Genomic DNA, 27,312 nt, shown 5'->3' on the forward strand with positions numbered 1-27,312 from the left:
GGCACGTGGCTACTTGATCTCGCAGATCCCTCTCCGCTTCCAAGTACTGTTATTCTTTCAGCATGTAGGATGTTTTGATTTGGTTGAAGTCAAATGCAAGTTGCTGCTCACCCAGCAGACATTCTTCTTTCTCGGCCTGGCAGCCGTCGCACATGCGGTCGTTGGAAGAACCAAGGGAAAAGGGCTGGTTGAAGCGAATACCGTTGAAGCAGGTGCAGTCACAATTTGCCTCTGATGATGGAGGAACACGTTCTAGAGAGGGCGTTGCACCTAGGTTGTGTACGTGAGCCTCGATGGATCCTCGATTGCATCTCGGGGTCCTTACCGTTGTTGCAAGTGTATGAGTGATCGGAGACTGAGTGGCTTCCATAACTGCGCTTTTGTATTACTTTCTCACGTACCATAGTTCTTAGGTTCAGTACTCAATACTCAACATACCTTTGGGTCAACGTATTGCCTTGTCACCACCAGTAGTAGTATGGTGGCGGCCGTTGAGTTGCCTAGAGTGCTTTTTTTGAACCTTGGCCTTGTTCTATATTTGCCTCTATCAGTGGGTCGTGTTTTCTTGTTCAGGCTGAGCTTGAGTTAGTCGAAAAGATTGGTAAAAGACAACTAAGAATGGATACGGCGTGAGTTCAGAGAAATCCAGATTGAAAGACCGAGCTTTGATACTGAAAAAGAAGGTCAAAGAACACAGTTGCACAGAAAACCAAGTTCAAGGTACAGAATGCGAATAAGAATATGTCTTAGCTAACTTTTTCTTGGATGAATAGACAAGGCCAGTCAGATGTGTTTTTTCCCTTTGCATACAACAACAAACGCCGTGAACCCCCCCGCTCATGCTATGCAAACATTACATTTACAAGATCCGGACATGGCTTCATATCCATTACCCATTCAAAAACAAACATCGTACTCATGCTATGCGGCCCAGTTATCCCAATCGCCTGTCTTCTTGGAGGGATGAACTTGTTGGCTAACGCTCTTTTTTCTTTGAGGGGCAGGATCCAAAAAACCCTCAGGGATATCGTTCCAATTCGATGTTCCATTCGGGGGCGGTGCTACCACGGGTTTTGTTCGCTGGGCTTTTCTCTGGTCTGCGGCTTGTTCATCACTGGAAACATCGTACTCGTCCTCTTCATCCTCTGAGGTGTAGTTGTATGGGTCAAACTTCTTTCGTTCAATTGGCTGGAGTTGGACGTCGTCATCGGCGTACATGCCACGATCTCTTCCTAGGATCTGGTCTGCTTTGCTTGGACTTCTCCGACCGTCAATAGGACCTCTTACAACACCGTTCGAGGTGGTGAGGTAGCGTGTTTGCTCGCCATGGCGGACTGCTGACTGCCACTCGGGACGTCTTGCGGGTCGTGCGATAGGCTGGCTACGCTGACCGGGCATCCATCCGTCGGGACCGCGAGTGGGGCGCCTGAATTCAGCTTCAGTAGGAGAATCAACCCCCCAACCTGCAGCGCGCTCACGCTGCTTTTGCAATCTTTCTTCTTGTTCCCTCTCTCGCTTTATGCGTTCACGGACTGCGAGCCACTTTGGACTGGGCTCCCAAGACCAGCCGTCTCCCGTGGTACTGGGTATGGGCACAAGCCATTTCAAGGGCGAAGGACCGAAAACATGGGCAAGATTACGTCGCCAGCCCAAGTCAAATGCATTGGGGAGCTGCTCGTTATCGCGTTCGTCAAGGTAGTTATCGTATCGATCCTGGTTCTGCTGACGTTCACGGTATTCGTACGATTGTTGATAGGAGTGGGAGAAGCCGTTGGCCTGACCAGGAACAGGGGAGCGTGAAGTAGAATGCGAAGGGATTTCGCCTTCCTCGGGTCTTGTGACACCTGGCAGCGCATTGGCATGGATCTCGCGTAACTGATCGCCTATACTCAGTCGTCCGTTTGCTTGCGCATCAAGGTAGTTTCTGTCGTTGAGCTGATGCTTCATCGTGGATCGCAGGGGGGACAAGTAGCGTGTCTTTTCCAAACTTTCAATGGTAGTCTGACCCTTTACTGTGAGCCACAAGTGCCAAGCGGTGAATCCGGTGATGACGATGCCAATGATGCCGGACAGCACGGCGAGGAGGACGTAGTTGACGGGCATAAAGGACTCTGTGTATTTGCCGTCGCTGAGTATCTCGCTCCAAACCCATGTAGCAGATGTGGCAAAACATATCCAACAAAAGACGCTCAGATATATGAGGAAGAGGACAAAGGCCTTGTAGTTGCGGAGGCCAACACAGGTAGCGAGCCAGGGACAGTGGTGGTCCATTTTCAGAACGCAGCGCTTGCACGTGGAGCAATGGTGGGAGCGATCGGGTTTTTTGGTCTGGCACTTGTTGCAAAAGCGCAGTTCGCCGGTCGAGGCCTTGACGGTAAAGGATGTGTAGTGGATCTCGCCGCCCTCCTGCGAGGGCAGGTGGCTGTAGCCATCTTTGATGTTGAGCGGGGATCCGGGGTCGGTGAAGACGGCGGTGGTGTAGCTCCAGTTGAGCATGAGGTAGAAGAAGAGGCCAAGGGCCGAGGATGTTTTGCCTGGTGGGCATATGTTAGCATGGGTGTGGGAGTCTATTGTTGACGCAACGGTGGTGTCGCATAAGCAAGGGCAACAACGACAACATACCGGTCCAGGCATTCTGCGAGGGGACTAGGCCGATGCCAGTCTGCACCCATACGGCCCACGAGGTGAGGCCATATACGAAGACGAGAGGGAAGTAGGTGACGGCGACGCAGCAGTAGCGCTCGACCTTGCGGGCCCAGCTGCGGCGGCGCATTGTTGTCGAGGGGGAAGACGGGGGCGAGGGCGAAGCCAGCGTGGCCATTACGATTGGGGCAGCGAGTGGGCGGGCATGTGGTGCGCGTGTGGCAACGGTGTGCGGGGGCCGAGGGCGGACGAGTGCGTAACGTATGGTTCCCCTGTGGCTCTGTCGAGATGGGAAAAAAGGGTCTCGGGCAGGGTGAGATGCGGAGGACGAGAAGCCGGGAAGGGTGGACGCCTAGTAGTTTCAGCGCGCAGCGGCGCACACCATGTCACAGATTACCAAGCCGGGCAACGGCGGTGGCAGCAGCCTGTGACCAGACAAGACATGGAGGACAGCGTCGCACTGCAGCGGGCGTGTGTTGTATGTTAGGGTGTACATGTGTAAACATGGATGTGTGTGTAAGTACGTGTGTTTGCGTGTGTATCCATGGTGGGTTGGCCGGGGTGGATTTGGGCCTCGCGCTACCACAGGCATTAAACACCATCCATCATCATCGTCGTCTTCGTCGTCGCGGCCTCGAATGCACGGGCCCATGGCATCCCGTCTGCGATCGGCCTGCATGGAACTGCAACTACGCTTGGCTACGCCGTTTGCGCGACGATGCGGGACGAGCAAAGCTTCAAAAAGTTACTTATGCGACCAGGGAAACAAAGATGCCGACTGGCTCGGGATGCCGAGGGGGAACGTGTTGCCAACCCCAGCCGAGCATGTAAGTACATGCACCCAAGTATATATATATATATAGTTACATAGCACACCGGACATGATTCATCCACAGCCCTCCTCCCTGGTTGCACCGCGCATCTGCATCCATGGCGTCCGCTGGCCCAAATGACGACAATCCCCGCTGAGGCCGTGGTAATCTAAAGTAGTCTGTTACAGCCGTTACACGACGCCATGTCGGTGCTAGCTCCCGTTGGATGCGCTGCGACATTTAGACATGGCCGCCGCCCGCACGCACGCACGCCTATCTCGGTCTTGCCTCTGTCGCCGCCATCCTTCCTCCAAATGCCAACTTCACGCTCGTTTTTGTTCTTGTGACCCCAGCGTCGCCCCTGTGTTTTCTCCTCCTCGCGGACATGTACTATAATTCCACACGTGCGCCCACTCCACAAGGTCCAACTCCTTAGCCCGTCATCATGCTTGCCTCGAGAAAGCGCCCAGCGCCGCTGCTGATCTTCATCCTCCTTGTCGTCGTCGGCCTCTGGTGCCACAACAGAAGCTCCGACAGCGCCTACGCACAATGGCTATCGTCGGTTGAGTCGCGGTCCACCAAAGTCCCAGCAAACAGAACGCTGGGCTTCGGCACCGTCCTCGTCGTATCCAAAGAAGGGTCTGCCCGTCGACGGCCGCTAGTTCAAGCCGCCAACGTCACCGAAATCGACCTCACCATCCCCCAACAGCCAGAGTGGACAGAAGGCGACGTCCAGCGCTTCATCAACGGCCACTCCAATACCCAGAAGGGCTCTATTCTAGCCTGGCTGGGCCATCACAATGCCCTGCGCTGGTATGCAATGGCCCCCCAATTTCCTCGTCCTTTTCTTCATCACCACCTGCTGACTCGCTCCCTCAGGTTCCTGGATTCTGGCCTCGAGACGGCACTCATTCTCGAAGACGACGTCGACTGGGATATTCGTCTGCGCAGCGTCCAGATACCTCTGGCGGCAAGTGCCACCCGCCAGCTCCTTCCCCCGGTACGCTCACGCCACCCCAACATCAACAAGAACCCGAACCGCACGCAGTACTGGGGTGACCAGGATGGGTGGGACATTCTCTACCTTGGCCACTGCGGTGACTACTTTGATGTCGTCGAGGAAGACGGCCCCAAAACAGATCGCCAGTCGTACAACTTGAGCTCCATAGCCCACAAGCTGTACCACGACCCCACCATGCCCTCATGGCTCGACTTGCACCCTTTTACCCAGGCTCTCTTCCGCTTGTTAGGAATGCCCGAACGGACTCGCGTCATGCACCGCTCCAAATTACCTCTCTGCTCCTTTGGATACGCCGTTACTCGCCAAGCTGCCGAACGACTCCTCAACGATCTTGCGCCCCCAAAACTGAAGAAGAACGGAGCCCGCGCCTTTGACGTCGCCCTCTTGCATGCTTGCAACAAGGGCGAGAACACTCCTTCACCAACGCCCGAGTGGCAACATCCTAAGAATTCGCCCGATCCCAAACTACGAAGCAAATACCCGAGCCCCGGACTGCGCTGCTGGACACTGAATTCGGAGCTGTTCCACCACATGCCTGGTATGAGTGAGATCGACATGTTGAGCGCACTATCCGGTGAGAAGCCTGGTCTGCCGCCGGTAGACCGTGCAGCCCAAGCCCAGGTCGTCTCGCGAAACGAAACTACCAACATCGACTGCGGTTTCTGGAGCGGCGCTTTTGCCTTCGACAACAACGACACGGACCGCCTCCACTTCCTGCAAGAAAAGGTCGGGCGGCAAGGCGTCTGTCTCAAAGACAAAAAACAGCATGGAGACACGTTTTATCCGCCACAAACCGCCCTGGACTAATAAAACGATGAACGGCATGTACATATATACTATATTTCATTACGAGCACACATCTTAGCGAAATACCCAAACTCCATGGAGTACATGGACAAATGATTACGGGCGTTCACGGGAGTTACAAGGCACACTGGCTACGAAACAATTGGACATACGGCGCACACGGTCATGTTTTTTTCTCTTCTCGATTCTGGGCGAAATGCCATTCAGTACGCATGCAAGTGGCAGATTTGCCCACTGTAACTTTTTCGGACTTTTTTTGGATCCTTCTTTTCAACCACTTCACCAAGGTGGGGGGACCTTTGATACCACAACGCAAACCTTTGAGATTCACAAAATTTCCCCCCTTTGGCAAAATAGAACCCCTGTTTGTTGTTCATAGAAAACACCTAGCATATCATTGAATAACAAAGAAAATAAAAAAAATCAGCATTACCACCGAAGTACCACCTTTGCAAGATTCGCATGCCATGACTCCCCCACGCATATTTAACTTTATCTCTCTCTTCCAATCTTGGAAATGACATTCGTGCACGCCCCTCCCCTTGCTTCCCTTTCCCCCAAATGAACACACCCCCACCCCGGTCCAATGAAACCCCTGTTAGAAAAGGCAACAAAGGGTTTCGGCACTACTACGCTGACATTTGTAGATCACCTATGCATCCACACATCACGCATTCTAACAAATAGCTTCGTCACACACACACACACACACACACACAAGATCTATATTCACTCGACGCGCAACGTCGAAATTGTAAATAAGGAAATGAAGGAAACGAGATCATCGTATTACTATCTTGGCAGCAACGAGAAAAGCAAACAGGTACCGCCAATAAAGGAAAGCGCGCGCAAGCGAGCGAGCGTAAAGCAAGGTTGCGCCTTGTCGGCCCGATGGAGGAAATGCCCCAGTGGGTTCAAGGGAAGTTGGGTTGGGTTGGGGGGGGGGGGCCAAGATATTTTAGTTCTTCCGCGCATGTTAGTACTAAGTAATTTGGATAGCACGTAACCTGGCCGAAGGGAAAGACGGTGAGGAGTATCCAAGTATGTATGCATTGATGTTCGCGATGCCTATGTAGTCATGGAGAGGGGGGGGGGAAGGGTTTTGGTTAGATCGGAGTTCTTTGGAGTGTTACGACGGGAATAGGTACGCATGTAGTAAGTAAGCAGCGAATCCTTGGCGTATCGGGATTTTTTTTTAACCTTAAATGAGGGTTAGTGATTATGTGTTGGTTTTTAATTATAAAGCTAGGTCTGCTAGAGGAAATGCATGCGGGTTATTTTTTGTTGAGGGTAGTGTAAGGGTGGGTGAATTGCGGACATCATTCTGGGGAGAGCGTGCGAGTGATGGGTTGGACTTAGCGTGGAGTCTGAGATAGACTATTTTTTGGTGTATGATTGGAATGCTTCTTTGGGTTATGCTTAGGTGAGGTAAGATTGTGTCGTGTGCATTGTGGGGAGGAAACAGGTGTTTGGTATAGGCTTTGCTAGTGGGTATTGTTGTTTTGGGTTAGGGTAGGTAGTTTCAGGGCAGAGACTAATAATCTGCCAGTGGTTTGTATGTTCTTCTTATCTATGATAAGTTTTTATATTGGCATACTGCTATGCATCTCTTTCGATTTGCTTTAACTGGATATACAGCATGTTATCGGGTACACTATGTCATCTTCATAACAGTCCATATAACAGTGTTGTTGTATTCCAGCAACGTCGTGATAATTTCTCGACAAATATCGCTTCGTGAACCTCCTCCGCAACCCCGTCATTTCAACCTTCACTCTACAAACCTACTTCTCATTACTGAATCACATTCTGGCGAAACATACGCCCCTCACCTATCTACTCCCATGTCTGCCTCCATAATCCTCCTCCAACCCTGGACTTCCACATGTTCCAACAACCTGTACAGCGCCTCGCCCCTCGAATGCCCCACCACAATGTCTGTCAGAAGGTTGATATTCCCGTACATATTCCCCCCAGCGCAGTTCGTGACCACGGCCTTGTAAAGTACTTGCCCACTGCTTGTTATCTGGCGTCCGAGTTGCACGGTGGCGCCAGTTGAGGGTGGCCAATTGGATTGTACAAGTAAGGTGATGAATTGCAAGGTGTTGAGGTCCAGAGGGGAGACGAGTGCAACGAGTCGGTTGGACATTTTGAGCGATTGAATCTAGGCGAGAAGATCTGCTTGGAGAGGGAATTGAGCGGGGTTCCAAAGCAATGGGAAGCTGTTCTATATAGTGGTTGGTGGAGCGACTAAGCATCAGAAATATTTCGTGTGCTGTGCATGTGACCATATAGAGTATGCTTGTTGGCTTGACAAGCGAAGTAAGTGAATAAGTGATTGTATGCGATTGTCAAACAAATTAAGTTGGCAGGCGATGTAATAGTCTTGAAAAGTCATATTGTTGACAAGTTCGCAGACACACATCCTAAAATATGTAAGTGGATATGACACAGCTAGAGCAAATGTTCTAATTGTAGCTATTAAACATGAATCATGGGGTAGCTCAAACCCATTCTCACAACTTAGCTTTCTCATCCAATAACGGTATACCAACAGCCTCTTCCAACTCCATCACTGCCTGCTTTGTCTTGCCTAGATTGACCTTGATAGTCCTAAGTCCCGTCTTCTTCGCAAACTTTAGATTGATTCCAATATCATCCAAGAAGAGCGTATCACCCGCCGTCACTTCTCCCATACCCTTTTTCTTTGCAATCTTATCCATCTCTCTTACCGCCAGTTTGTATGCCTCGGGATCGGGTTTCCGTACACCAACGGCAGCCGAGCCGAGGAAGATGTCGAAAAATGAGGTGATGTCTACAGAATCATTTGCGTAAGGATTCGGCGGCGGCGCATGTACGATTTCCTTTGTGAAAAGGGTGCCTTCATCGTCCAGGATGCCAGTGGGAAATGTGACATTATTACTGAAAGCGCCAAGTACGAATTTCCCGCTCTCTCCCAGCTTGCGCAGCGCAGGGTACATGTATGGATCCGGCGTGCGACTGATCTTCATCATACGCCAGAACAGCCTCTTGGCATCAATGTTGGGCACTGCCGGTGTTCCTCCAACAACAGCCTGACCGCCCCCTACGCTTTGCTTTTTGGACAGCTTTTGCAGATATTCGGACCATACTTCGGGGCGCGAAAGCTGCTGCTTAAACGATGCGAACCAGGCGTCATTGAGTTCGACTTCGCCCCGTTCAATCAGCTGCCATGCGCCTGTGTCGTGGGGTCCTTTTTGAATCGCATAGTTGATATAGCCAACTGGGATCTTGTTCTCGATCTCATAGTCGAGGATCGCTTGGAAAGGGCTGACAACCTACGTCAAGTAGAGAAGTTAGCGTATATGTTTGTTGTTAATGAGAATGATTGCTGGCCACTTACCACTACACCGCCTATGTCGAAAAGGATAGCCTTTGGGGGTTTAGATGGGGTCGACATGTTTGTGAAGGGAGCAACGAAATGTCAAGCCTAGTTATGACGATTTCATGGCGGTCTGAAAAGCGCCATGGCTGTTGTTAGAGGTTGTGGAGATCCAGGTACCTCGGCAACGGATAAGCTTCCCTGAATCGCGTTAAGCTTATTTCCGTTAGCGCCGATTGTGGAGTGCAGCTGCAACTTAACACTACCGAGCCGGCTCCACAGACTATAACTATACATATTAATAACTGTAGATGTATGTGGAGCTATGACGTTATGTGCTCCAGTGCCTGGAAGAACTCAATACTTGCTGCATAGTTCATGATGTTGTGAGCCTCATATCGGTAAGTATGGGTATTCATCATAACACTGACATGCGGGGAGGATGAGGCAAGAGTACCGTTTCTGGTCTGAATATCTAAGTGAGCTTTGATCAATTGGAAAGCGAAAAAACAAAATTTCAAGACCCGTCTGATACATGATCTGCAAGACATTTTCGTGAAGACAGCCCTCTCCATCCAAGACACAAATCCCATCAGCTCAATTTATTTCCTCGATAGCCGTAACAACATGTCTGTTCCCCTGTCTACATCTTTGGCTTTCCCAACACCTTCCCAAGTAATTTTGTTTAAAGCTTCACGGAGGCTTTTGGATGCACGTGCATCTGGCTCGTTCCGGGGATATTGCTTATGCCGCTCATACATGTCAACGACCCGTGCAGCACCCCTATCGTGATACTGAAGCAACTCTGCTTCAATAAACAAGTCGATGTATCCACCGGCGGGCTGCATGTTTAACACGTTGAACCTGACAATGTTGCGCATGACAGCATCGATCCAATCAGGGAATTGCAAGGCCCAGATGCTTTGCACGTCAACCTCATTGACTGGCTCATTCCGCAAGCGATATTTAATCTTTTCACAAAGTGCTTCGACTTCGAGAGCGCCGATACGCATTAAGCTGCGGTAGATCTTGACGGCATCACTGATGGTTCTATTTACCGAAACTGTGTCGGTCTTGGATGCACGATTCCCCACATCTGGAATCTTAACTACGCTATTCAAAAAGATTTTCTTTTCTATCGAAGATCGATCGCTCTGGAATTCAATTAAGCAGGGACATTTGGTGTTCAGAGTTGCGTGTCTTGGAGTGCAAGAAAGGAGGATGCCTATTGGGAAAACTTTTTATACAAATCGAAGAGGCATGACATTGTGACGAAAAGCGCACAATGTCAGCCCAGACACGTCAGGCTGGATTACTAAACCAATAGAAATATTTTATTTATTCGCGGAAGACGGCAAGTGTGTATCTTCTGAAACGACTCAATAGACTGGGTACGGTCCTCGGCCCATTGCAAACATCTTTCACTGCTGATGTGGTATTCAATCTTCACATGCAGATTCAGGGGCATATCGAATCGATAATATGTGTAATCATAAGATGTCTAAGACTGCGAGATTTGATCTTTTGAAGTTCGTTCGCAGCTGGAATTCTGGGCCAAATCAAGATCCCCAAGTTAGTTCATAGGCAAAAACCGTACGACGAAGGAGCTCATCCTAATAGGGTCAGTAATGTCTCTGAACTTATAAAATGACCAGACTTACCCCTGGATCTTCCTCGAACATGACCTTTTCCATGACCTTCTCAAACATCTTATTTACAGTAAATCCTGCATTTCTGGCTAGATCAAAGAACGCCATGTCCTTTTCATATAACCAAGGTCGGTAGGGAGAGAAGAAGACAAAGGCTCGAGAGGTGGGTAACTTTTTCAGCGTCAACTCCACTGTTTTGACGAGCTTTTCATGTTCTGAGTGATTGAAAAGAAGATCGGCTAAGATTAAAACATCAAAACCCGAGTCATTATCAAGATGCTTTATCAGATCTTGGGTGGGTGCACCCCATAGGTAGCCCTGCGCACTTGTTAGTGAAGTCCGTCAAACCTAAAAGCGGCTACGAACCTCGGCCACAATCTTTGGCGGCTTAGAGAGTAGCTCGCAGTGGTCGATGTTGTATCGTAAATTCTCAATCAGATCGGCATCAGGATAGTCAGTGACTACCGTCTGAGCAGCACCTCTGAGCGCACAAACGAGACTAGGAAGTCCCGCTCCGGCACCTAGTTCCAACACAGTCTTGTCTTTCACAAGTTCGTCTGCATTTCCTTCCAGATATGATGAGATTGTCCGCCCCGCATTCCATAAGAAGTGACCCTGATTGCTTCAGTGAGTATACTCTAAAAGGGTGGGGCAGCCAGAAAATGTGTAGTGTGGACTGGCAGGTTGGGAAAAAATCCAAAAGAACTGTTTTTTTGATACCAAGCATAGACAGGAGTTCCATGCTATGGTTGAAACTATTGCTGCACGAATGGGGTCTTACCCACAATGGATTGTGTCCGACGAGCCGGATAGTAAGGTCTTTGCCGGAAAGCAATTTGTGAGAGGCAAAAGTTGCCTGCTTTTCTGGTTGGTAGTAATCAGCGGGTTCCTGGAATAGATCCAGACCCTCATCTTCAGCATCTGATGACATGGTGAAAAGAACGATTTTACGAAGGAAATGTCTTGGCTCGTGATTGAAATTCGGGTAATCCAGAGCGATGAGCCACATGCAAAGTCACGTGTTGAACTAGCCACCCCAGCCACACTAGCCATCCGAGCCACCAGCTTGTCTTCTTGACTGGGCAACTTTCCAGAACACCATCGTCTGGACCAGCAGACGGCTTGTGGTCATGGCGTCAGGGCGGTTTCAAGCACATCGTATAATCTTTTCACCCCTAGCGAATCTCGCCTGCTGTTGCATCCAGTGTCACTTGGACTTTTGGGTAAGTTTGGGGCGGCTCGAGTAGCGTGGAGGTATTGGCGCCACGATGGATGCGCACGCTGCCGCCCAACTCGAGGGTACCACCTACGCACATGACCATGGTGGTATCGTGGTGCTCAAGTGCAAAGACAGGCCAAAAATGCCCCAGGGCACAACGACTCCATATCCCTACGTCTCAGTCTGATACCTCGTAGCCGCGATATGGTTTCCGTGGTCCCACAAACCTTCACCGGCAAAGCGATCCTCTGTGCCACCTGGTCATTCATCGCCACTTGCACGCGCCCCGTTGCAACCGGCTCTCTTCCTCTTTGTAGTCCTCTAAACGGCTTGTTGGCTGGCGTTTTTCTCTCACATGTACGTACCTTCCCTATCTACCAATGTGAAGCAACTAAGGCCTCTTAGTAAGAAACTTGCTCATGCCAAGACACTAAACCCAATCCATCGTCCAACGACCCTCCCATCCACACACTTCACCACAACCCTTTGAGCGCCAACCAGAGATCTCCCGCGCCTTGACGCCGTGGCTCCAGGACCGTCATCGATGCACCACGCAAGAAACTGATTGCTGTATCTGTTCTATGGCCTGACGGTCAGGTGCTATACGCCACAACCCATGCTGTATCTGAATAGGCCAGCCATTCCCGGACAACTTATGCTGGGTCAGTTGCTTGTTAACGTGGGTTCTTACTGCTCTACTTCCGTTGCTTTTCCTCGGTACATCTGGCCCCATTGCATTGTTCCGCTCAACCCCGGCGTAGGCCGTGCGTACCGACCCGGCTTTCAACCGCTTCCTGCTCACAATCGCTTCTGCTGCATGAAGCACCACCACACTCGCTTCTAGTGGCCGCTATCCGTCGGTAATTTCTAGGGTCATTGACCCTCTGGCCATCCGGAACTAGACCCTTAACAGATCACACATGCCAAGTCAGATCTAGCACCCAATCTACTTCCTCACATCTGAACGGTCGAGCTGATCACAGTCGAGCCCGTTAGCTATTGCCACAGTCGACAAGGGTCCCTTAGGCAGGGTTCTTGGTTACATCCCGTGCTACACGCCACTGTACCCCTCTGTAACCCGCTTGCACGTGTGCGTGCGTGGTGGACGTTCGCTCTTCCAACTCACCAGCAACTTTGTTCTTTGATACTGGACCCACGGTGTTACTGCTGGCCATCACTTGCTGCAGACTGAGCAAATTTCCTTTGGAATCATTACAATCCCCGCACCATGTGGGCAGAAGTCAACGGAGAGCGTAAGAAGGTGGCCTGGTAAGTTTTCATATCTCTGGGTGCTTGTTACCGCTTTTTCCTCCTGAAAACTCTGACTGCATAATCTCTTGCATGCTTGCAGCCTGCGCTGAAGGTTCTCTGAATATGCAACATCTCACCTGTCAGACACGCGGCGTACCCTTTGACGGCACTCCTTCACCGTGAAGAGAAACTAACCTAATGCAGTGGCCCGTGCATCCGCGGTCATCGCTCATCGAAATGCGACCACAGAGACCGAGTACTGGTTGAGGTTCGGAAGCCTGGTCGACCTTTGAGTAGCTGCCCGCATCCGACCGGTTCATGTAGCTGCGAGCGTGTTGTTATCAACTACACGATCCCCAAAACCTCACAATGCGCCTGTCCGTCCGAACGAGAGGCACCCACAGCTACCATCGTTGGAAACAGTCGAATCTCAAAGGGTAGACGAAAATCTACGGCCGTCACCCCCTTTTACCTAGACAAGGCTATCCGAGCCGGTCTAGACGCCGAAACCGACACCTCTTCGAACACACAAACCCCTTCCGAGACAAGCGGTAGCAACGCCCCATCACTACCATCAAGTGCAAGCTCAACTCCACGCCTACTGCCTGCTCAAAGTGATTCCATCTCGAGTTGCTGTAAGCCAAAGCTGGCGTTGGCGCCAGTTCAGACAGGAGGATGTTGTGGCAATAAATCCAGTCCAGCTCCAGAGCCACCAGTACAGAAGAAGTCTTGTTGTTCTGGGCCATCCAAGCAAACACCTACAAGTTGTCAGCCGAATAGTTATCAACATGCCGGGCAATCATTTCAGTTTCCGCCTCAACCTCTAGGAATATTGCCGCCGCAGTATCAGATGTTCTCTCCTCAAGCAATGTCACCGGCTACACCAAACCCTTTTGGCCTCGGCACCCCGATCTATAACCATGCGGCAGCGGCTTATCATCAGAACAGCCCAGTGACAATGAGTCCAGGAGTGAACACCCCCGTGTCACCGCATATGAGCATTTCTTCGGTCGGCCAGCATAATCCTGAACACAATTGCCACTGCGGTGAATCATGTAGCTGCTTCGGATGCGCCGCCCATCCAAACAATGCCACTATGATGGAGTATGTCAGAGTTATGGCTCACTTCCAATACACTGGCGGGTTTGGGGGAATGGTCCCACCTCTTTATGATATGCCAACATACCCTCATCAACCAGGTTACGGAGCTGAAGCTGGCCACAGAATGAGTTACGACGCAATTTCGCAAGGCATGACAACGCCTACCCCATCACAAATGAGCTTTCAGGCCGGTCTCAACTTGCCGGCCAAACCCAACCAATCCATGCCGATACCCGGAAACTGGCAACAGCCACTTAACACAGTACCCGGCCTGTCACAAGCCCCTTTTATGAGGAACATTAATTATGCTGATTCTACTACCATCGCCGAAAACCACACACCTTTAAAGAAAGAAGAAGGAGTAGGCTCACCGGCTGCTGATAGCCCTAGCGACAGCAAAGGTGAAGATACCCCTACGCTTTCGCCGTCATCATACTTCTGGAACGAGATGATCTTGCCAGGTTGCTCAGACGCCTCTGGCACTTGCCAATGCGGGGACGGGTGCGCATGTGTAGGCTGTCTAACACATGGCGGTCACACTGGAGAGCAGCTTGAGGACATCTCAACTGCGGAGCAAAACGCTTTTCCCAATTTTACTCCTGATCTTGGCCTCAATATGAACGATCCAACGGATTTCATGAACTTCCCAGTAGGCCCTAGTTCAACCATGTAAATGGGGGTATGCGTGCTTTCATCGTCGTTATCGACACAAGTTGATTCATGTAACTGGTCGCTCTGGAATATCAGACTATGCTACTCACAGCATTCAAAACGCAGACGTCACCCCCTCCACCTTCATGGATTCATACGCCTCAAACAGCTTACATCCTACTCAAAAAATCCTTGGGACCGTCATACACCATTAGCAGTAAAGACACCAACGATGGTACAGGACAAATTTATCAAAAGAAAGTCTACTCTAGTCTTGCACTTGGTCTAAACGTCTTTACCTGCATGGCGTCGGAACTCGGCCTGAATATCCCTACTACAACCGTCTCTCGACTCCTTGATACATACAATGCTTTGTGTTCTTCCTGTATATGTTTGTATGCCACATTATTTTGGAGTGGCTGCGGGTTGATTTGTATGCATAGAGAACAGAGCGTTGGACGCAATATCGTTCTGCGCGTCGGAAGAACTTGTTTCTGGAACTGCATTGTTGCTTTTTTATCTTCATAACGATACGATACCCTGCGCGTTGAGCGCGAGACGTGGGAGGCTGACATGTTGCCATGTTTTTTTTTCGAATACATGATTTGTACCTTCAATTCAAAATCCAGACGTGTTCATCTAACTCTCTTCTCCGTAAAATGTTATTTCACGTGCAATACTTCTCATAGAAGTGGAAAAGGTAGGCGATGGCTAACTAATACCATTCACTACAGAAAAGTCATATCGCCAATCCCTGCCTTACTAACCACTAGCGACTGAAAGCCATCCATTTTTCTCGAATCCGAAATGACCCATTGCCAAATAGCTCGTCATCTACTCTCATGGCTAGCCCGAATAAAGCTCTTGTAGAAGAGAAGAAACTTTTGTACATGAATCTGATGAAAGAAAGCATATCTGTGGTCCCACTTCAAAAAAGCTTCAAGTCCTCCAAAAGATCCCGTCAAGATAGCTCATCACAGTCCCTTGCAACTTTCGACATAGTGGAAAGTATGGACCAGAAAGACATGAGCCAGATCGGTGACTGATATGACAGTAGTAGAAAGACGGAGAAGATGTTACAAGAAGATATGACACTCTGGCGAGCGCGTGAGGCGATAGTATCGGATGCTGTTATCCCTCAGAAAGTATCACAGTAAGATCTCCGTGCGTGATAGCGGCCTATGATAAAGAATTAGTTCCACGCGGAAGACAATAAACGTGTGACCTACAGTGCAGCCACGATCTGGATCTTCCCAACACTGGTCACCCTCACACCATTGGTTGGTGGCGCTCTTGTACCTGCATGCAGAGACGACATCATCTCCAACGAACGTGATATCGTACCCGAGCCGTTCCTGCTTGCACAGCTCATTTTGCTTCAAGCTAGAGAAACCCTGCTGGACGGGACCATCGTCGAATGAAGTGCCGAAGACTGCCGGCGCCCAGTTGCCTTTACCTCCCATCTCCGTACCCCAAGTGCAGGCTTCGTCCTCAGGTACGCCTTGCTTGTTAACGTAGTACTGAGCCGAGGTCCTCTTGCCCTGCCAGAAAAAGTACGTCTGTTGATCGGGGTTGGCAAGAAAACCGGTCTGACCTGGCCCAACAGTGACGGGAAAGGTCATAGATTCAGTACCTGTTCATGTCAGAGTCAATCATTTCCCGTAGCAAGAATACTGACCTGGATAGTCGGTGCGACAGAACGATACAGTCTGGGATAGATTGTTCTGCACCTTTACACCCATCTTCTTGGAGCCTGGGACGCACAATGTATCGGCAATCTTGCCGTCAGCCATTTCAAGATAACCGTCTTTGTTGCAGTATAGGCCACCCACGGTCTGGCCGTGCCTACCTTGAGTCGACGGGAAGGAGGCCTTAAGATACGGGTTTGGGCATCCATATGAACAGTACCTCCCTGATTTGCAGCAAGTACCGTCCGAGCATGAGCCCTTGACAACGGTCATAATGTCATCAAAGCCATCGGATCCCACATACTGTGGGTCCTGTATTCCGGACCATCCACCTAAGCCTTCATGATCGATAGGCAATGCACCATACCCGTGGGGAAATTCGGTGCAAGCAATCTTGCCGTTCGGGAACACCTTATCGCATTCAGCACAATGCCCATTTTTGTCGACCAAGTCAACCCAAGGGTTCGATGAGGTATCTGGCTGCTGTATGACTGGCAGATCTGGGGGAGTGACGTCGTTCGGCGGTGCTTCAGTTGTAGGCTCTTCTGGCTTAGGCTGGGGATCGCCGACAGGCTCTTCAGGGTGATTGTCAACAGGCTCTTCCGGATGATCTTCGACCGGCTCGACTTCTACAACTCCTTCGACTGCCGTACCAGGACTGATGTCTGCAGCTTGTTCTTCGTGGTTAGGGGTTGGGGGTGAAGTGGGTAACGCGACATGCGTATCAGTTGATGACAAGACGTTGCCCGGTCCCCACATCAAAGTGCCATTGGCGATACCTTCGCGAACTTCGTCTTCGGAAATAGCATGATCGTCGATCCAGTACACAATTTGAGTCTCGGTCGCGGCTGGAGCATAGACAATGTTGTGTTTGACCGCGTTTTGAGAGTAGGCCCGTTGGTGCAAGTGATGCGGTTTAGCTGAAGTGACTGCAACAAGCGTGGTAGCAGCAAAGACGTACTGAATCTTCATTTTCAGGATTTTTTGATGCAATAGTTTTGTGACAAGTGGCTAATTGGCCCAGCAATTGGAGGTTAGCTTTGGAGTGGATTTGGGCAGTGCAGTATAACGAACCTGTTCCGTCCCTCGAAAGAAGCACTCTAGGCCAGTGACCAAATCTCGCGGTATGTAAAGCAATGTTTGTTCGCTTTGGTCTTGCTTGAGTCCGTATGTGAAGCGTTGAAATATGCTGGTAATGCTTAAAGAGTGGAATGGAGATAGAGCTCCAGGTGTAGGCACGAAATAATGGCTGTGGTGGAGTGAACGACTGAGTTGAGTGTGAATGATGATTCGTGAGCAGGATTCGTAGGACGTCTCGCACAGGGAGGTAGAAGACAAACGCAGTTTGTTTGTATGTCTGTGCCAAGACACGCCTTCGCTAGTGGATTACTTTGTTTGCATAGGAAGCAGTAACGAACCAAGCAGCACGCAATAGATGGCTAGTTCCTCTCTCGGTCAATTGGCAGTTGCCTATTTGAAAAGTGGAAAGGAGCGGTGGGTGTAAGAGGCCCTTACACACCTCTCAAACAGGTGAAAGGGGAGTGAGGGAGATCGTAGAAACAAGTGGGATGGAAAGAAGGATGAGTAAAAGAACTTGACTCCTATCTGTATAAGCCTTTTTATGTGCTTTCCTGGGCTCATAGCATCAGTGAATTCAGTGCATTTTCGGTCTGTCAGACTGTGCGACTGCCGAGTATACAGTTCTTGGCTGTAAAACCATGGTAGCATAGATTCAGGACCAAGCACCAGCCTGTCGCATAGTGAGAGATAACAAACTCGCCAACTCAAATTACCCCATAGGAAAAAAGTTAGTTTCCGTGTGTGTTAGTTCTTACGTGGATACTCTGTACAACATCGCCACTGAGCTAGCTCATGCCCAGCCACATGCACGTATATTCCACGAGCGTGGATTGTCACACCAGCAACCGCCATAGTCGAAATATCTTGCTTGTTCCTTCATGTTACATCAGCAGCAATTTCTTCTCAATATGGTGCCTACAATCTTCATCTTGCACATCGGATATGGAACGCTGACGGTCTGACGCTATTCTACTACTACCATTTGGATACGTTTTCTTGATATAGAGAAAGGTAAAGGGGTGATTTAGATGTTATGTTCAGTACCAACTGTGAGCCATAAAATGTAAGGGCCTTTCCCCGCCTGCACACGTGTTGCAAAGAACGTGGTATTGCGCGACTGAGTACATGTGCGCTCAGTTCAATCATACCTTTTTCAGCCAGCATGCCAAGCGGCCAATTGAGGAGATCAACCCAAGCTGAGCCACGACGAAACTGTGTACTGAGTAAAAACTACGTGGCCAAAGGACTACCATGTACTGCCCAAAGCCAATGTGCCGCAAACCTCGTACTTTCATATAGCCCTGTTGTCCTGTTTTGCAAAGCCTTGGCATATACCGTGTTAGGTAGTTGCAAGTGATAAGACCCCATGTTATCGGATACACCATGACACAATCGAACGTGATGACACTCATGATAAGAGAATGAAAAAGGGTGGATGAGTGGTACAGGGGTAGACTGAGAGCTGACTTTGCTGACGTTTCTACAATGGACATTGAAGTAATAGGAGGTATTTGCGTCCATGCCTGTTCTCACACAGGCTTGGTGTAACATACCCCCCAACTCCTATTTCCAAATGGCTCCTCTCCGTTCTTTGTACTGGGAATAGTAGTGTACGATAAGATCCAGTCCTTGAATAATGATAGTTTTTGAACTATTTACAGGATATCAAGCCACGTTGGCGACAAAGAGCGCCCTTTTCTTTGCCATCTTGACCCTAATGATACAATGAGCCAGCTGCCCTGTCAGAAAGTGCCCATCCTTCGGACTGATACAAGGCGAGTGGCCTAAACTAGATGAACGTAATTTGCGGGAACACTGCGTACAACGCCATCTTTTTCTACATCTGCCCACCCGTCACCAGCGTCCATATTAATGAGCACAAAACGGTCTCCTTCTGCCATGGAATGCTCCACGTCAGTTTGCGCGGTATAATCGTATAGTGCTTCGACATATTTCAGTTTCTTTGCGCCACGTTTTGGCGCTACAGCCGGACCCTTCTTCTTAACAGGAGCGGCCGGGTTCAAGTTCGATGTCGATGCAGAAGATGCAGAATACGTCGAGTCTGGGCGCGCTGATGAGAATGTAGAGGCTGTAGTGGGCGGAGTTGCTGCTATTATCTCCACATACGCTGCAGGAACGAGGCCTTCTTTGAAGCCAGCACGAACCTTGATCCATCCAGATCCGTCTGGTAGTAAAGTATCAGTAACTTGAATCTAAGTGAGAATCAAAATAGACATACCATCAGGTTCTAAGATAGTAACATCAATACCCTCAGACACGGTCACCTCGCCATCGCCGTTTTCTTGGTAAGCATACAGCATTCTGCCCTTTGGCTCAGCAGACTTTGATGTGGGGGTTGGGATGTCGTCGTCAGCCTTGATGTATTGGGCAGGTGGAGGTGCGACTATCCGGTTCCTCCTAGGGCCTGGTACTGGCGCTGGTGCTTTCTTTTCCGGAGGTGGGGGGGTTTCTTCGACGGTCGGTGACATGGCTCCTCCAGCTATCGATCGCTGTGCGGTTGCTGAGTAGCCAGAGCTCAGTGTGTTCATCGAGTTCACTGTATCGCTTCTTCCTAGACGCGGCATCTCTGCACCAGAGCTTGCTGCGGTACCGTTCGTTGCGGTTACAGTGTGCGCAGCCTTCTGTCGTTCATCCTTCAGCTTCTTCTTCGCTTCTTTGGTCTGTTCTCCAGGGCAGTCTGCAGGGACCTTCATCTCGCACTTGCTATGGCATGTGTAACCACAGTCTTTACAATCGAAACCTTTTGCAGATAGACCCCATATCCGATCTCCGCAGAGGTCGCAGTTTGTAGGTATCTTGAATGTTTGAGATTTGAAGTTGTGGTTTCTTGCGCCAATGCTAAGATCACCCACAACGGAGGTAATTGTAGAAACTTCGACTTCAGCGCTGACTTTCTGGCGCTCGACTTCATGCATCGCTTCCTGTATCGCAAAGATGGCGCGAACAATTTCCACCTCGTCTCTCTTATCCTTTCCTTCTCTTACTTTTTGTCGTACCGCTTTAGCATTCTCTACCTCCTTGCGCTTTTTCTCGAGCTCCCGCTTATGCTCTCCCAATGAAGACTTTGACTTTGTAAGTACGTTGCGCAAGAATACAGTCGCGGACTCGTCGACGGCGATATTGGCATCGTCCAACCAGACAGGACTGGGCTCAAATTGGAAGTCGCCTGGCTCTTGCCATGGACCGGCATTGTGTCGCACAAACATCATAGAGTCAAGTAAGGGGTTGTTGCGCGGAATTTCGCCAGCCAGATGCTTCATATACTCCGTACTTCGGGTAAGCGTTTGAGTCTCGATCTCCGCGGCAAGCGACCATATAGTATTTAACTTGTGAACTCGTGTTTCGGAAAGATCTTGCAGGCTCTGTAATGGTCAACAATGCCCCGACTTGTCCGTGAGGGTCCTTACGTCTAGTAGTTCAGGGACATACTCATGGTAGTACATCTCCTTTTGCTTGTTGGTCACATCAATACTAATCAAATAAGTGTTCTGTGAGAGATCAGCAATCGAATACCAGAGCTTGGTGCGCGTGACCTACCTTGACATTGCGCATTTCGACTTGCTGTTGCTCAAATGCATTACGAGCCTTTGCTTTGCCATGGTCGAACGCAGTGTCAACCTTCTTGCGCCGACTCTCGACTTCCTGGCAGACGCTGTCATATTTGCCCTTTTGTTTGCGCAACTCTGTGTATTGGTTATCCCGTTCCTTTTCCAACTTGGCAGCATAGTCTCCGTGAAGTTTGCGCAATTCTTCGGTCCTCGTTCCAAGGACCTTGAGGGGGTCAGCCAGTTGTGTAATGAGGGCGCCGGCGAATTGTTCATGTTCGGCTGCGCGAGATTCGAGAGTGCTCAACTGGACTCCCCATGTGGTCATGGAAGCGCTGGGAGCTGTCGTTAGTTGACCTCATGCTATCGCAGAGGAAGCCGTACCTTTCCAGAGAGCCAGGAGTAACCGTAGGGTTGTCGCCAACACTCAAACTGCTCTGCTTCTTTGCCTTTTTCTCGTAATACTTTTTGGCTAATGCGCTCAGCTTCGCCGAATACTCCTTCTCTATGGCGCTTCGTTCTCGGTAGAATTGCTGAATGTCATCTAGCCAGGAGATGCCGCCGGAGACCTGTAGCCTGTCACGTTAGCGATAGGAGCGCAAACCCCACAGCGCGCATAGTTAATGAGCGCGCAGGGTGGACATAATGGGACACAGGCAACATACCCAAGCGTTTACATTCTTGAAGCCATCCTGGAGTTCTCAGTTAGCACACGTTCGGTGGTGTGGCACAGTCGCGTTCGTATACCTTGAGTTCAGCGCCGAACTGGGGCGCAATATCAACGTCCATGATTCGTGGAGAGCTATGGGTCGAACGCTGCAAGGGCGGAGATGGGCACCCCGGACATAGAGGATGAAGGACTTCTGGGGTAAAGACAGCGAGGGTTACGTGGAGTGTATGTATGTATGTACAAGGAGCCTTGGGTATGGGATGCCCAAGAGTGGGGCAGGAGGAGGCAGGAGGAGGCGGTGCTCGCGCCGGGCAGGGAAGGCCGGGATCTGATCCGATGACGTTCCTGCAATGGTACGGTCTTGTGTTTGGTATATATCACTATTCTTTACTATGAACAACGCTCAGAGTGAGCCACACAAGTCTGCATGCGCATCAAAAAGGTGGACGCTTTGCTCGGTCGCGACAAGATGCGGTAGGCTCATAGGATACGTACATATGTACTTACGTACGCCGGGCCCTGTCCATGCAACGCGGGCGCGGGCGCTGGCGCTAAATCCGGCTAGCGCCAGAGCCCCGCCAAAGGCTGCTCTCTGGAGCTCTCACAATTTCCAACGCGGTGTCTTGTACATACTTCAGCAACAACAGCATAATCTTCCAGTCGCGTGTGTCCACCGACACGACTATATATCTGTTGATTAAATTGCCTCTAACAAATAAAGAACTCCACCCATACAACAACACCGCCGAGACCCCCAGGCCGCGAGATACTCAACTTCACCGCCCGCAACGCGAACTACAGTAGCCGCCAGCCATGTCGTCAGCGGAGGAGACACTCATCAAGCAAGATGCTGCTGCCGAAGAGACACCATCAGACGCAATCGAGAAATCCCAGGTCGACGGCAGCGGCCCTGAGGGCAATGGCTCTGAACTGACCGACACCAAGTTCAATGTCGAGGTCAAGCTTGCCGATTTGCAGGCTGACCCCAACAACCCTCTGTTCTCGGCCAAGTCGTTCGAAGACCTACAACTGTAAGCTAGACGCGCTCGCCGCCTGGACATACTAACAAATGCAGTTCCGAGGCACTCCTTAAAGGTATCCGCAACATGAACTTCCGCAAACCGTCCAAAGTTCAAGAAAAGGCCTTGCCTCTACTTCTGTTGAATCCACCAACGAACATGATTGCGCAATCTCAGTCCGGAACTGGCAAGACCGCCGCCTTTTCGCTCAATATCCTTTCCCGCGTCGACCTCGCCAACCCCGAACCCCAGGCATTGGCACTCGCGCCCAGTCGAGAGCTTGCTCGTCAGATTTTGGGTGTCATCACTCATATGGGACAGTTCATGGACGGACTCAAGACCATGGCTGCTATTCCCGACCCGTCACGCAGAGGACAGCAGTTCAACGCGCAGGTCTTAGTCGGCACACCAGGAACAGTACAGGACATGCTCAGGCGGCGGTTGATCAACTCAAAGTACATCAAGATCCTTGTCTTGGATGAGGCGGACAACATGCTGGATCAGCAGGGTCTGGGTGACCAATGTACCCGTGTCAAGGCACTGCTACCCAAGGATATTCAGACTGTCCTCTTCTCCGCTACCTTCCCGCCCAATGTTATCGCATATGCGAAGCGCTTCGCACCTAACGCAAACACGCTTACTCTGGCACATGAGGAGTTAACCATTGAAGGTATCAAGCAGCTGTATATTGATATCGACAAAGACAACGACAAGTACGCCACTCTGCTCAAGTTCTATGGCCTAATGACACAAGCTTCGTCCATCATTTTCGTGCGTACACGAAAGACTGCTGAGGAGCTGGAGCAGCGCATGGTAGCCGAGGGTCACAAGGTCGCGCAACTGAGCGGTGCTCTAGAGGGTCCCGAGCGTGACCGTATCATTGACCAGTTCCGTTCTGGCGAAGCCAAGGTTCTCATCACTACCAACGTGCTCGCGCGTGGTATTGATGTACAGTCCGTCACCATGGTTATCAACTATGTAAGTCATAACTTCATTAACTTTGGCAGGCCAAGTAACGGCACTAATTAAATATCAGGATGTCCCGACCATGGCAAACGGCATCGATGCAGACCCCGAGACCTACCTCCACCGCATTGGTCGAACCGGTCGTTTCGGACGTGTCGGTGTTGCTTTAACATTTGTACACGACAAGGCAAGCTGGCAGCAACTGCACGCGATTGCCTCATACTTCAGGACCGACCTACACCCCATCGACACATCAGACTGGGACGCTGTCGAAGATATGATTCAGACCGTTATCAAGTCCTCGCGAGCCGGAAAGACGACGGAAGAGATGACGGAAATGATTACCAAGGGATCATAAAATGTTTTGAGTATGGAAGAATTTATGACGTCAGAGAACGAGGTTGCAGATGCTTGTGGGATATGTGTGTTCGATCTACAGGACTGACACGGGTCTGTATCTGTAAGAGACGGCATTTTGTGGTGAATGCATATGTGAGGGTTCCGACAAAGAAGGAAAAAAGGAAAGGAATTACGTACGAGGGAAATGAATCAAAGATACCCAAACTTAAAGCAAGCAAGCAAGCGAGTTTACCGAGTCTTGCCTCCATTTTCTTGATTGGAGTAATCAAGTCTCGAATGCGCCGGGCGCCGTGACCAAGATGACGACCAGACTGCTTCCTATCAGCGCGCCTGAAATGGCGCTAACTAGAATAATGCTGCCTCTCGAGGCAGGAAACTTGCCCCGTATAACATAATGCTGCGCCTCAAAGTACCTGTGAAACCCAACCAACAGCATCACAATACTTATCCCTATGAACGTCGCACCAAGCGGCTTTCCTAGCTGCCGCAGCTTAATCTGGTGCGACGACGGCGAGGAATGATCTGGCGAATCCGCCAACGACGTATTCAGCCGGAAGAGCTGTGTTATCGCTATGCCGATGCTGGCGAAGGAGAGCGAGGTACGGAGCCAGGCGAGAAATGTACGTTCTATATTTCCCAATAGTATCACACGTCAGCGCGTTTGAACGGGTTGCATATATAAAGGGAAGAAGGGAGGAAGCGCGTACCCAGTGCCAAATGATCCCTAGCTACACTCCCTTTGTTGTCCAACTCTACGCTTCCATACTTCTCCCAGAACCCGGTCCACCATCCTTTTTCTCGCCGCGTGGCGGCTGCTGCTGCGGACTCTGCTGTTGTTGCTGCCCTGGATTCGATGCGGAGTCCGGTTTCGCCTTGTCGTGCGCCTCGTGTGCCGTTGGATACGTCGGTGCTGCTGTCGCTTTTCTTGTGCTCTCGCGCGGGCTGCAAGTTTGATCCTGCGGTGCCTTCTTGTTCTGTGCCAGCTGCGGAATCGCTGGTAGCGGACGGGCCGGAAGAGGGGTGTGCGTGGTTGCGAGCGCGCATTTCGGGGGATAAGGTGTTGTAGTCTTTTATCGAGCTGGGCTTGCTGGACGAAAGTATAGATGATGTTTCTGTTGGCGCTATGTGCTGTGATGACGTTTGTGTGTCTGCGCGTGAGTCTGGGATGCGTTTGCGTGGGCCTGAGATAGATGCCATTGTGGATCCGCGGGTAAGCTGTATGCAATAGCGTAGTCTTTTCTGTTCTCTTAATCCGAGGGTAGAAAATGTCGGATATTACAGATGGATACGCTGGGAAGTGTGCAAGTGCTGGGATATGTTGCGGCTGGCTAGATATTGACTTGATTGACGTGATAAGCAGCGGCATGTAGACATTGCTCGGGACTCGGGAAACGTCATTTAAGCACGGGAAGGCGACTTGGATGTTCCTGGCGCGCGTTGAAACAATCCCCGCAGGGGAGGAGATAAGGACCCGATATGGGCTGCATGATGTAGCCGGAGGTGCATATGTAGGCTACTTGTTGACTTGATCACATCAAAAGAACATATCGCCATTGCCGCAGTGGTCAGCGAATCTGTGGAGCTCGTCCCGCAGGTCGCGATAGCTAGCCTATCGGGGGTGCACATTCTCCGCAACGAACCAAACAGCGAGTTAGTCAGATGCCAACGGCTGAGCAGCTTCCATGTAATATACATTAAAGTTTCTTTTGCTACAAAAATCAAGTGCCCGATTGAATGAAAAAAATCTGTCGTGTTGGTATTTCAAGTCTAAAAATTGCTAACTGGTATATTTCTTGCTCAGCAAGCCACCATACCTCCAAAACATGGTTGTCATAAATGCGCGGCGGTAAGACTCATGATTGCAGTGATGTCTTTAAACCGCCATTTCCAACGCCGCCCAATGACCACTGAAACGGAACAGCCCCCCAAAACTTCAAGAATTTCGCTTTCGACCTTGTTACTCGTTGTAGTGGTACACCTGTAGTTGCTGTTAGCATCGGGGTTATCGTAGAGCATCCAGAAAAGGACACATACAAGGTAGTTGGGCAGTCCATAACTCTCCCAGTTTAATCGGGCGGCCATCTTGGCGAAGCCCTCCGTCTCAATGAGATGGTAGAAGGAAAATGGCGGGAACATGGCACCGTCTCGGTGGACCTCGGCCTTAACTAGTAATGTAGCACCTCCTACACCGTCGAGCTTGACCTTTGCGTGAGGGTCCGCTGACGGGTCGTACATCTTGGCCATCAGGCTACGGTAGGTTGGCATCTCTGCATAACCTTCGAGTAGGATATCATCCTTGCCCATCTTCTTGCCCAATTCCTGTGCAGTGCTGCTGTCGATCCAGTTGTTGAAATCGTATTCTCGAATGTCCATGGCCTTCTTTTCCTCGTTGTAGTATCTCTGGAAGCAGTTGGGCACAATGATGGGCACGTTGTAATCAGCCAGATCCTGAATCAATGTGGGTGGGGTCTCAACAATGTCGGCATCCATCCATAGAACCCAAGAGGTTGAGGGACCTAACGTTGTGAACAAGAGCGAGTTTCGTGCCTTTGCCATGGCTGCTCTCCGCGCCTTCTGGTTCTCCATCTTATGACGCTCGGCCTCGTTTTGCGATTGTAGGGGGGACTCGGTGTCCTGGCGGAGAATAGTAACGGCAGCGAAGCGCTTCGATTTGGTACCTGATTGCGTCTTTGCTACCTGTGCCTGCAATGCAGTGTATGCAGCATTGCCCTCCTTTGTCTTTGGGATTATGAATCCAAGGGAGATGAGGTGGTGGGGATAGGTGAGTTTAAGGAGGTTGTCCCAGTACTCCTGGTAGAACCGAGCTAATGGTGTGAGGATGAGAACTGATTCTTCGTTCTCAGCAGGCGTGCGAGAATTGGTCACATTGTTCATGTAGTAATGTACAACTGGCGGCGCGACCTGAGGGGAATTGGCTTTCGACTTGCGAAAAGGTAAGGATGGCGGAGACAGTGGGTTGGAGGCTACATCGCCGCTGCCCTTGGACATGGAGGGGACATCGCTGCCGGAGAAGAAGAAGATAAAGAAACCAATGCAGAGGATACTAGCGAGGATTATGGTGATGGGATTCTGGCGTCGGAGCGAGCGTGACATGGTGGCTGGAGGAAACTAAGGAGTAAGGCGAACCGCGGCTGCCAGAGTGGAAAAGGGCCTACGGTTGGCGCATCAGAAGTTGGAGGCGGTAAGTGGTGGTCGTGGTAAGGGTAATTGGGCGCAAGGAGGTGCGCGAGACGTGGCCTGGCCGGCGCTCGGAGAAAGTTTTGGCGGCGTGCACAGCCACAAGGTGTGCACTGGAGGCCGAGTTGAGTGAAGAATTGGAGAGGGGTTAAGAATGAGGGCACGGTGGGAGGAGGGTGCAAGAGTGGTCGTGGACAGATTAATTCCAGGAGGAATCTCCGCATTGTCGGAGCCATACCCCGTCGCGAAT

The 27,312-nt window shown here is 50.5% G+C and overlaps 13 protein-coding genes across 13 annotated transcripts; 3 read left to right on the plus strand and 10 right to left on the minus strand.

The window, feature by feature from the left end:
• Positions 1–49: 49 nt before the first annotated feature.
• On the minus strand, positions 50–397 carry COCSADRAFT_348326 (uncharacterized protein; the record flags this gene model as incomplete). Its single annotated transcript, XM_007707188.1, has 1 exon — positions 50–397. Exon 1 carries the CDS (start codon positions 368–370, stop codon positions 50–52), a length of 321 nt encoding a protein of 106 aa, XP_007705378.1. The 5' UTR covers positions 371–397.
• Positions 398–720: 323 nt separating this feature from the next.
• Positions 721–3,148, minus strand: COCSADRAFT_153623 (uncharacterized protein). The gene is made up of 2 exons (XM_007707189.1): positions 2,623–3,148; positions 721–2,534 (listed from the first exon to the last, which is right to left on the minus strand). Exons 1-2 carry the CDS (start codon positions 2,819–2,821, stop codon positions 922–924), a joined length of 1,812 nt encoding a protein of 603 aa, XP_007705379.1. The 5' UTR covers positions 2,822–3,148; the 3' UTR covers positions 721–921.
• A 565-nt stretch (positions 3,149–3,713) lies between these two features.
• On the plus strand, positions 3,714–5,720 carry COCSADRAFT_153626 (glycosyltransferase family 25 protein). Its single transcript, XM_007707190.1, has 2 exons — positions 3,714–4,268; positions 4,335–5,720. Exons 1-2 carry the CDS (start codon positions 3,901–3,903, stop codon positions 5,281–5,283), a joined length of 1,317 nt encoding a protein of 438 aa, XP_007705380.1. The 5' UTR covers positions 3,714–3,900; the 3' UTR covers positions 5,284–5,720.
• A 1,391-nt stretch (positions 5,721–7,111) lies between these two features.
• On the minus strand, positions 7,112–7,432 carry COCSADRAFT_31072 (uncharacterized protein; the record flags this gene model as incomplete). Its single annotated transcript, XM_007707007.1, has 1 exon — positions 7,112–7,432. The coding sequence occupies one exon, from the start codon at positions 7,430–7,432 to the stop codon at positions 7,112–7,114; it is 321 nt and encodes a 106-aa protein (XP_007705197.1).
• A 195-nt stretch (positions 7,433–7,627) lies between these two features.
• COCSADRAFT_128587 (uncharacterized protein) lies at positions 7,628–8,789 on the minus strand. The gene is made up of 2 exons (XM_007707191.1): positions 8,666–8,789; positions 7,628–8,600 (listed from the first exon to the last, which is right to left on the minus strand). Exons 1-2 carry the CDS (start codon positions 8,720–8,722, stop codon positions 7,800–7,802), a joined length of 858 nt encoding a protein of 285 aa, XP_007705381.1. The 5' UTR covers positions 8,723–8,789; the 3' UTR covers positions 7,628–7,799.
• Positions 8,790–9,390: 601 nt separating this feature from the next.
• COCSADRAFT_64615 (uncharacterized protein) lies at positions 9,391–9,693 on the minus strand (the record flags this gene model as incomplete). The annotated part of the gene is made up of 1 exon (XM_007707192.1): positions 9,391–9,693. A coding segment is annotated over one exon (303 nt), but the record flags the coding sequence as incomplete, so codon positions are not given.
• Positions 9,694–9,961: 268 nt separating this feature from the next.
• Positions 9,962–11,254, minus strand: COCSADRAFT_153633 (uncharacterized protein). Its single transcript, XM_007707193.1, has 4 exons — positions 11,075–11,254; positions 10,660–10,908; positions 10,306–10,611; positions 9,962–10,257 (listed from the first exon to the last, which is right to left on the minus strand). Exons 1-4 carry the CDS (start codon positions 11,222–11,224, stop codon positions 10,204–10,206), a joined length of 759 nt encoding a protein of 252 aa, XP_007705383.1. The 5' UTR covers positions 11,225–11,254; the 3' UTR covers positions 9,962–10,203.
• A 1,294-nt stretch (positions 11,255–12,548) lies between these two features.
• Positions 12,549–14,658, plus strand: COCSADRAFT_261653 (uncharacterized protein). Its single transcript, XM_007707194.1, has 2 exons — positions 12,549–12,781; positions 12,968–14,658. The coding sequence occupies exons 1-2, from the start codon at positions 12,741–12,743 to the stop codon at positions 14,535–14,537; spliced, it is 1,611 nt and encodes a 536-aa protein (XP_007705384.1). The 5' UTR covers positions 12,549–12,740; the 3' UTR covers positions 14,538–14,658.
• Positions 14,659–15,404: 746 nt separating this feature from the next.
• On the minus strand, positions 15,405–17,175 carry COCSADRAFT_194341 (uncharacterized protein; the record flags this gene model as incomplete). Its single annotated transcript, XM_007707195.1, has 3 exons — positions 15,405–15,557; positions 15,745–16,148; positions 16,194–17,175. 3 exons carry the CDS (start codon positions 17,173–17,175, stop codon positions 15,477–15,479), a joined length of 1,467 nt encoding a protein of 488 aa, XP_007705385.1. The 3' UTR covers positions 15,405–15,476.
• A 1,703-nt stretch (positions 17,176–18,878) lies between these two features.
• On the minus strand, positions 18,879–21,980 carry COCSADRAFT_153641 (uncharacterized protein). The gene is made up of 7 exons (XM_007707196.1): positions 21,597–21,980; positions 21,515–21,541; positions 21,234–21,418; positions 20,842–21,184; positions 20,712–20,792; positions 19,523–20,666; positions 18,879–19,468 (listed from the first exon to the last, which is right to left on the minus strand). Exons 1-7 carry the CDS (start codon positions 21,636–21,638, stop codon positions 19,068–19,070), a joined length of 2,223 nt encoding a protein of 740 aa, XP_007705386.1. The 5' UTR covers positions 21,639–21,980; the 3' UTR covers positions 18,879–19,067.
• Positions 21,981–22,141: 161 nt separating this feature from the next.
• Positions 22,142–24,291, plus strand: COCSADRAFT_194343 (uncharacterized protein). Its single transcript, XM_007707197.1, has 3 exons — positions 22,142–22,550; positions 22,595–23,516; positions 23,575–24,291. Exons 1-3 carry the CDS (start codon positions 22,333–22,335, stop codon positions 23,860–23,862), a joined length of 1,428 nt encoding a protein of 475 aa, XP_007705387.1. The 5' UTR covers positions 22,142–22,332; the 3' UTR covers positions 23,863–24,291.
• Positions 24,292–24,565: 274 nt separating this feature from the next.
• On the minus strand, positions 24,566–25,433 carry COCSADRAFT_261694 (uncharacterized protein). The gene has a single exon (XM_007707198.1). The coding sequence runs from the start codon at positions 25,228–25,230 to the stop codon at positions 24,589–24,591; it is 642 nt and encodes a 213-aa protein (XP_007705388.1). The 5' UTR covers positions 25,231–25,433; the 3' UTR covers positions 24,566–24,588.
• A 155-nt stretch (positions 25,434–25,588) lies between these two features.
• On the minus strand, positions 25,589–27,274 carry COCSADRAFT_41481 (glycosyltransferase family 62 protein). Its single transcript, XM_007707045.1, has 2 exons — positions 25,899–27,274; positions 25,589–25,842 (listed from the first exon to the last, which is right to left on the minus strand). The coding sequence occupies exons 1-2, from the start codon at positions 26,976–26,978 to the stop codon at positions 25,822–25,824; spliced, it is 1,101 nt and encodes a 366-aa protein (XP_007705235.1). The 5' UTR covers positions 26,979–27,274; the 3' UTR covers positions 25,589–25,821.
• Between the last annotated feature and the right edge of the window lie 38 nt (positions 27,275–27,312).

This window comes from Bipolaris sorokiniana, assembly GCF_000338995.1.
Source record: "Bipolaris sorokiniana ND90Pr unplaced genomic scaffold COCSAscaffold_18, whole genome shotgun sequence".
Classification (NCBI taxonomy): Eukaryota; Fungi; Ascomycota; class Dothideomycetes; order Pleosporales; family Pleosporaceae; genus Bipolaris; species Bipolaris sorokiniana.